The sequence below is a fragment of the Artemia sp. Qi Xiang Cuo genome, chromosome 10 (assembly GCF_049724085.1).
Source record: "Artemia sp. Qi Xiang Cuo chromosome 10, ASM4972408v1, whole genome shotgun sequence".
Classification (NCBI taxonomy): domain Eukaryota; kingdom Metazoa; phylum Arthropoda; class Branchiopoda; order Anostraca; family Artemiidae; genus Artemia; species Artemia sp. Qi Xiang Cuo.
This window is the reverse complement of record NC_142803.1, coordinates 6,862,986-6,871,677: the sequence shown is the minus strand read 5'-3', so window position 1 is coordinate 6,871,677 and position 8,692 is coordinate 6,862,986. Positions and strand designations below refer to the sequence as shown.

General features: G+C 35.4%; 2 protein-coding genes across 2 annotated transcripts in view; one reads left to right on the top strand and one right to left on the bottom strand.

Annotated features, from left to right (window-relative positions):
* The window catches only part of LOC148947418 (mitochondrial import inner membrane translocase subunit Tim21), a 523,198-nt gene that overhangs the window by 454,143 nt on the left and 60,363 nt on the right, over positions 1-8,692 (bottom strand). The gene's annotated exons all lie outside the window — the stretch shown is intronic.
* The window catches only part of shrb (charged multivesicular body protein shrub), a 52,682-nt gene that overhangs the window by 37,524 nt on the left and 6,466 nt on the right, over positions 1-8,692 (top strand). Inside the window, exons 3-4 of the mRNA XM_089095240.1 lie at positions 806-983; positions 7,822-7,936. Of these exons, the coding sequence (XP_088951366.1) occupies positions 806-983; positions 7,822-7,936 (293 nt within the window). The remainder of the gene's footprint in view (positions 1-805; positions 984-7,821; positions 7,937-8,692) is intronic.

The window sequence follows — 8,692 nt, the reverse complement described above, 5'->3', positions numbered from 1 at the left end:
CAGACGTAAGTTATAAATTACTTTGTGGGAGAAATGATTTTGATCTCTTTAACGTTTGGATACGTTCCTGTCTGTTTTCACTTCTTTGTGCGTGCATAACTGTGCATTTTATTTCCATTTAACATTATTTTTCTTTCCTTTTTTGCTTCCTCGTGCTTGGGGAAAGGTGGGGGAGGTGTAAATCGCCAATTGGCTACGTTTTTGAGCAATATTATTTTATTGTGCTAGCCACTCTTTTATTTTTCATCGTTTATCGCCCTTTCTGATTTCTCTTTACTTTCCCCTTTTTTACTCACTAGTTTCTTTGGGGGGGGGGGGTGTATCAGGATATAATACAAATTTACCGTCCCAGTTTTATTTATAATTATTATCCGTGATTTGTCTTCTACCAATTTGATTTTTTTCTTCTTTTTACGTGGCATTACTCCCATTTCTCATAGCGTGAATTGTAAGACCCTAACCTGTTAGGTTTTTACCTAATGTCACTATTTACCGGGTTGTTTCTTCTCATTTATTTTTCTTCTTTTATATTTTTTCTTTTTTCGTCTCTTTCCGTGCCATTGCTCCCACTTCTCATAGCGTAAATGGTAGGACCCTACCCTGCTAGTTTTTTACCTAATATTACTTTTTGCCCGGTTGTTTCTTCTCTTTTATTTTTCTTTTTTTATATTTTTTCTTTTCCGTTATTTTTGCTTGCTCGTTTCTCAGGGTGGGGAGGCCCCTGGTGACCCCTCTCCCCGTTGACTATGTTCCTGATTTAACGATACAAAATGTCAATTGCAGCTTAAATACTTCTCTTTTTCAGTTGCTTTGCAGGCTTTAAAAAGAAAGAAGAAGTACGAAAAGCGGCTGGAACAGATAGATGGAACGCTGTCAACGATTGAGCTTCAAAGCGAAGCGTTAGAACGGACCATGATTAATACAGTGGCTTTCCAGGCAATGAACGAAGCGGCAAAATCGTTGAAAGTAGTGCTTCAGAGTTTGTAAGTTTGCCTTTCGCTTTGTTTGTCCTCTCGTATGAACCATAAGCCTGTGATTCTGGAGCTAGGCTAACTAATCTCCTATTTGTGTGTTTTTTTATACCTCCATATTTTTTTTAATCTCTGAATGTCTTTGAAATGCGTCAAAGCGCTTCATGCTCTCATAGTTGTGTCTAGTTAAACGAAAATTTTCAAAATAGTAATTAATGGCGAATAATGACAAAAATTAACTAACACGAAAAGAAGTCGGGATTTTTGTGCTTCAATTTGATTTGCTTTTAGTTCAGATATTTAATTAGTTAACAAAGGAGTTAATTGCAGCTATTTGGTTTATTAGTTTGTTCCAAACGATTTAAATTGTAGTTATCTAGGATACCTATTTATTAGAAAATGTCTGCCATAACTGTACAAGAAGATCTTTCATATTGCGTCGTATCTTGTTATTCCTTTCTTTGGTATCGTTACTCGAGTTGTCGAACAAAGGGTTAGCAACAAAAGAAAAATATAAAAAGTTATTTTATCTCCAAATCCACTAAAAAGACAAGACTCTCGCTATATATATCAAAACTAAATTTTACTGTTACTACTACTACTAACAACTCACTACAGTACCAAGCCACATGAGGCCAAGTCAGGTACGCACACTCCTCCTCCATGAGATATGGTCAGTCAGTTGGGTACCCGATCCATTTTCTCTGGAAAACATCTAGTTTGTCCTCCTCCATTTTTTAGAGCGTCTACACTTCAGAGCCATACCTGACCACTGTCATGAGTGTAGATTCCAATATCCTAATCTTAGTTTGGAGACTTATCTTCCTATTCTTTCAAACTTTATATTTACTGTGAAAAAACACACTGAGCCTTGGCTACTCTACTTTTAACACCTTCGCTGCACCCTCGGTCTTTACTAATGATACTACCAAGGTATGTGAAGTTTGTGAAGCGTCAAGAATAGTTAGAAGAAAAAAATATAGAAAAGACTTATTTCCAACTGCACCTTTGTGCATTTATCTATTGTGCAAGTAAAAAGAAGTGAAAAGTTAATAAGTTTTTAAACTTATTATAAAAGTGTGGAGATTCATGAAATAGATAGGTCCTTTGATAGTTATAAAATGTGCCATGACTGCCTCTTGTTTTCATTTGTAGTCTTAGAAAATCCATTCATCAGGAAAACAAATTACCTTTTCTTTGGGTGAATTTGGAGATGATGATGTTTTAAAAAATATTTAAGATTTCTGGAGGTCCCCTTCTTGCTGTCCAATTCTTAGTCAGCTTAAGCGCTTTGGTGTAGACTTGAGAAGATGTGTTGGTCCCTGTCCCGTACTGGTATTCGGGACCATTGCTTTTCCTGAGGCCAAAATAACTTCGATTATTTAAAGAACATGAAAATTGGAACTTGGAATGTTACGACGTTAAAAAATTCAGATGATTACGTAAATTTGGTGTAGGAAAAGATACCAGTAATGGCTACAGACTGCTGCAATTTTGTAGGCATAACAATTTAATTATAACCAATGCGGTGTTTGGTCATAAAATGACCCATAAGTTAACATGGTATTCACGTGATGGTAAGACTGCAAGCCTTATTGATTATGTTATTGTAAACCGAAGACTGGCAGGATCAATACAAGATACTAGGGTACATAGGAGTTCTGTTATTGATGCTAAAAGGAAGGATCACCATCTGGTAGTTTCTAGGGTTAATTTAAAGCTGACATTACAGAAGGGTAACTACCTACGGGAAGTTATGATGTTGGTAGACTCAAAGATGAGAATTTGAGAGAAGCTTTCAAGGAACAGTTGAATACTAAATTGGGAAGTTTAAAATTTGACAACGTGGAAGATGGTGGAATAATTTTAGGGAAACAATTTGTGAAGTTGCTGATGGTGTCTTAGGGAAGAAAGTTAGGACTGCAGCTAGGAACATTAGTGAAAAAGTTTCATGTTTAATACAGAGGAGAACGGGCTTGTACAAGAATTATCTGAGTGATAGATCATATGAAAACAAAAGAAATGTAAAGAAAGTGGAGGAAGCATTAAAGTATGAACTAAGGAGGTGTGAAGTGGAGGCTATGGATAAAATTGCCGAGGATCTGGAAGATGCAGCTAGACAGCATAAAAGTAAAATATTGTACTTGCATGTTAATAAATTGAGAAGGAGTAGTCAATCTGACTTGTCCCTGTTAAAGATAAGAACGGGGCCAAAATTAGTGATGAGGAAAGAGTTAAAGAGAGACGGGCAGAACATTCGGAGAATATTCTAAACCGAGATAGAGTTACAGGAAAAGTCATAGAGGAAAATGAAAAAGTTTGTGATACCTTGGATGTGAAGGAAGATTTGTTTTGTGAGGAAGAATTAGCGACAGTACTAAAAGGATTGAAATATAATAAGGCTCCTGGTGGTGATAGTGTGGTAAATGAGTTTATTAAATATAGCGGGTCTGAGGTTAGAAATAAATTACTGAAGATTATGAATATGATTTTTCAAAAAGGGGAAGTACATAGCAATTTTTGAAAAACCTTAATTAAACCATTGTATAAGAAAGGAGATAAGAGTGAGTGTGATAACTATCGAGACACTTGTCTGGTCTCTGTAGGTAGCAAATTAATTTGTAATATGATATTTTTTAAACTAAGAAGTGCTGTTGATAAAATTTTAAGAGAAGAACAGTGGGATTTTAGAAAAGGTAGAGAATGTGTAGACCAAATTTTCACTCTTGGGTTAATAATTGAGAAGTGCCTGAGTTATTAAACTCCTTTGGTCCTCATTTGTATAGATTATGACCAAGCGTTCGATTCTGTTGATAGAGCTTTATCAAAGGTCTTATCCTTGTATAGTATACCAGACAAATATATTAAAGCGGTTGGTGCTATGTACGAGAATAACATTGCTGCAGTTAAGGTAGGAAATGAGGTTAGCAACTGGTTTCGTGTTAAATCAGGAGTTAAGCATGGTTGTGTTCTATCCCCCATTATATAAATTATTTTGTCTTAAGAAGCACAGGAAAGGCAATGGGATACCACGGAATCAAATAGGGAGGAAAAACTCTCCTGGACATAGATTATGCTGATGCTTTAAGCATCCTAGATGAAAGTGTGAGCAAAATGAATGAACTTTTAGAGGTTTTGCGAGTTCAGGGTGCTAGTATTGGTTTGAAAATTAATGTTAAGAAGACTATGTCACAAAGACTAGGAATAAGTGAAGATGAAAAGGTGACGTTGGGTAACGAAATGATTGATCAGGTGGTCAGCCTACTAAGGTTATTATTAAAGGCGGTGGAAGCAGTGAAGGTACTAAAAGTTTAATAGCCAAGGATCAGGGTACTTTTTCACACTTTACAGAAGTTTGGAAGAATAGGAAGATAAGTTTGCAAACCAAGATTAGAATATTAGAAGCTACAGTGATGTTAGTGGTCAAATATGGCTCTGAAGCATGGGTGCTCCGAAAAGTGGATGAAGCTTTGCTAGATGTTTTCCAGAGAAATTGCCAGCGGACTGTTTTGGGTACCCAGCTGACTGGCCTTATTTCAAACAGTAGGCTACACGAAAAGTGTTGTTCAATCCCGCTTTCTAGGGCTATAATGAAAGAAAGGTTGAGGGGAGAGAAAGGTTGTGATAGCTGGGGCACGTTCTGTGGATGAAGGGTGACAGATTGTCCTTATTGGCCAACCGTCGAGGGCTAAACGGAAAGCAGGTCGTCTGTGGTTGTGGTAGGAGGATATCATAAAGAAAGATTAAAATTAAATGGGAACATCCTGAGAGGGTGTAAATAGGGAGGCTTTGAATAGATTGGGAAGGAGGAGGAGCGTACGTAGCTGTGTTGGCCTCACGCGGTTTGGTGCTGTGGTGAGTTGTTACTAGTAGTAGTAGTAATAGTAGTAGTAAAAAATGTGTAAAAAGTCTTAAAATGGTTTTGGTATCTATTTTACTCTTTTTGGGGCTCCTAAAGTTTTTTACGACAGAAAAGCAAGTTTTTCCATTTGTCATCCTAACTTGACAATTTTGGTTATATGCCAATAAAATCTTGCTTTTGGAACGTCATACCAAAACCACATCTATCGCTTTTTTCAAACAAATAATAATCTCAGCATTAAGCAGCTGAATTTTCTATGTTAAATGGTTGAGTTACATTGAAGTAAGAGTAAGCTTTCACACTTAAACAAGTTCTCTCGATCTAGGCTAAAATATGACAGTTATTGTAATCAAACTATTAAAAAATGTGAAACGGAGGTGGAAATTCAAGCTCTGATCAAGCACGAAAGGCTTTATAGGCTTTATAGGAAAGGTTTTATACGAAAGGCTTTATAGGATTTTATTTTCAAATTTTATTGATTGCCTTAAAAAAAAAATAATATATAATTATATAATTTTGTTAAAAAAAAAATTAATATATAATCCAAAAATTCCGTTTTGTTGCTACTAGTTGTTGACTTTGACTTTTCTATAGACATAACGTAAACATAAGTAACGTAAAAATGTGAATAGAGCTTGAATTTACTTCGAAGTACTTTCGCTATGTGCAAAATTTGCTCCATAAAATAACATAATGCAACATAACAAAAATCATGCTAGTATGAAAAGGTTTCACAGTGCAGTGTGAAAGAAGTGTTAGTTGTATACGTTAAATGTTGTAATGGTAAATGGAATGTGATTTTTGTTGAATATTTGATCTTTTAGGATTTTTGAAGAAGTTGTTTCTACTCAGGTCAGTTTTAGAGCCATGTATTTTAAGACCAGTATTATTTATTAAATAGTATTTAGTTTTTAATTACTCCTCGAAAAATACAGCACACCAAAAATTGCTTTTCCAAGATTATATTTTTTTAATAAAACGTAAAAAAAATCATTAGAAAACTATAAAAACAGACACTTCGAGGGGGAGGAGCCTTGAACCCGAAGACCTTTGGGGGAGGGGACTTGCGAACCTAAAGACCATTGAGGGGAGGAGTCATGGACCCTAAGATCTTGGAAGGAGATGAGTCACGGACCAAAAGACTTTCTCCCATGCTTGTGTACTTGCTGAAGAGTATTGGGAACATTTTTGAAAACTAGCCTACGTTTAAACTACTCGAACTAGCTTAAGAATAGTATTTCAAATAATAATATTATTTGAATTACCGTGAATTGTAAAGTAAAGGACCTAGTTCTGCTTTTGAATGTTGAAAGCTAAGCCTTAGATAAATCGAAAGCCTTAGGTTGTTTGTATTTAACTCAGTTTTAAAGTCAAGCATTTCCAATAATAACAGACAAATTGACTTAAAAGCGTTTAAAAAATGCAAAAAAAAAAAAATATTTAAATATCGGATAATTCAAAATGCGTATACTGTCAAGAATGCAAATGGTCCATGCTATGGAAATCGAACAGAAATTTTGGCTCAGACGAACTTAGAGCCAATATATGTTTTTTAATTTCTTGCATCTCTTTGAGCGTTCACGTTTGATTGGCAGGGCTATGGGGGTATAAGAACGTTTTTCGAAGGGGGAACGTCAAAACGTGAAAGTATTTATTCTTAAATCATGATTTTCCATTTTTCTTAACTAGGAGGGTAATTCCAGATAGGTAAACAGATTTTTACCCGGTATGGGGTACTGTTGTTTTTCACAAACTTGTATGTATTTTGTACCTTCCTCACATTAATTTGTGAGCCCTTTTTTTAACCATTTTTGAATATTCAATTACTTTCGAATTTTATTAGTACATGCATTTCCGGGGACAGCGCTATAATACAACACCAAAATCTTCCTTCCCTCTCTTTTCGACGGTCTCCCTCCCAGCCCATCTTAGTGTTCTTTCAAAAATCGTCTGCTGACTGAAATTTGATACTCCTAAAGGTTGAAAGCCTTGAGTGTAAATAGGAGGAGTTTCAAAAGGCATTAAACGCATGCGTTTCAAAAACGCATCTTTGGCTTAAAGAGCGAAGTATTGACTAGGGGGTGAATCCAATCATATACGTTATATTTTCTGTTCGTTTTAAGTTTTGATGTTGCTCCTTACTTTCAGTTGAAAAACTTTTTTTTTATTTAATTTCTGATCTTTTTCTTTAATAATGATGAGGAATCCGGCACCCCCTTCATAGCAATGTCCCTTCCCCCATGAAAACTTCCTTCATGGAAAGATCCTCCCATATAACGCATTATAATTTTTTCGCTGCTAGATTTATATGAAATATTAGACTGGTAAATCATTGTTTGTACCAGTGAAAAAATATATTTTATAGTTTTGCCACACATGACGCGCTCTGCCATTATGTGTGGTACACTTTTACCGCGTGCCGGACATGACATCGGTTCGAAAAACTTTTGGAAGTGAGGAATTCCTTACTTTTAAGCTGTTCAGAATCGAATCGGAGCAACTGTAATTTTTTAAGGTTTTTATGATGCTTTGAAGTAGGTTTTGAAATTTTAAAATAATTTTTTTTTTTTGATTTTTTAGAAGGGGTTTTTCAAAGATTTAATATTAAAAATATGATTTTAATATTTGTAAAAGGTTTTAAATTCATAAAAAAATTGACTGACAATATACTGTAAGATTCCTTTTTTTTCTTCTTTTAGTTTATAATGATGACCAATTCACTGAAACTACTATTGTATATACTGTAAAGAGGGGAATGGTTTGTGAACAGAGCCACAAGTTCAGCTTTAGGGCGCTGTGCTCTTCCCCCTAAAAAAAACTTAAAGGGATGTGCAAGATTTATTGTCACTTGGGCCTCCGTCTGTCTGCTGAATTTTTCTATTCCCCCCTGCAAGTTTGGCAGACTAGCAAAAAAATTAATTCATATTTTTGTCCCATTTTTTTTCTTGATTCTAAATGAATGTTAATATACTTTTGAATTTATTTAAGTGACGTTCACAAGGTTCATGACATGATGGATGAATTGGCAGAACTGCATGAAATAGCCAAAGAAATTTCTGAGGCAATCTCCAATCCTCTTTCTTTTGGGCAGGATGTGGACGAGGTAAGTTTTACCTACTTTTCAGCGGCGTTGCCAACGCAATAGAATTCTATCGTTTTATATACAATTAGAGGTCCTAGTACAAAGCGGTACGCTTGGGATTTTTGGTACAATAAAGATTTTCAGGTACATTTGGGTTTTATTGGCTATATATTTTATATCTGTTTATGTTTTAGTTTGTTGAAAAAAAATTCTTTTGTGACAAATTTTGACTTGCTGTACAGATGGTACAAATTAATATCTCGCGGTACAATTTCAGTCAGAAAGCTGGTAGAGTTTATTTCAAAGCTTTGGCAACGCTGCGGTCTTGAAAAACTCTTACCAATTCTCTCATAAAAAGAACAAGCACGTCTTAGGAATTATAAACTTAGTGATGGGAGCCAGATGAGATCGTATGTTTAGTGTTCACTGTTCGGGTCACTAGATTTTCAGTATTTCAAGCAAAAGCACCTACTCATGTATTACGCCAGCAACGTTTTTTTTCGCTTTTGGCGTATTTAAAGAGGTATCTGAACTGCCTTAACTAAGGTTTAGTTAGTGGTAATTTCTGCCACTCGGCAATTTGTCAGGGAATTGAAATAAAACACGAGGGAGGGAGGAAACATATGGGAGGGAGTCAGATCTTTGGTGCTTCAACTCTGGTTGAAGAGGTAAAAGTATATGATGCAACGAAGGTGTTTTTGTGTCATATGAGAGGCTACTGATCCTTGCTATTTAACATTTGTTGCAAACAATAGGAGTAAGTGTTCTGAAATCTTC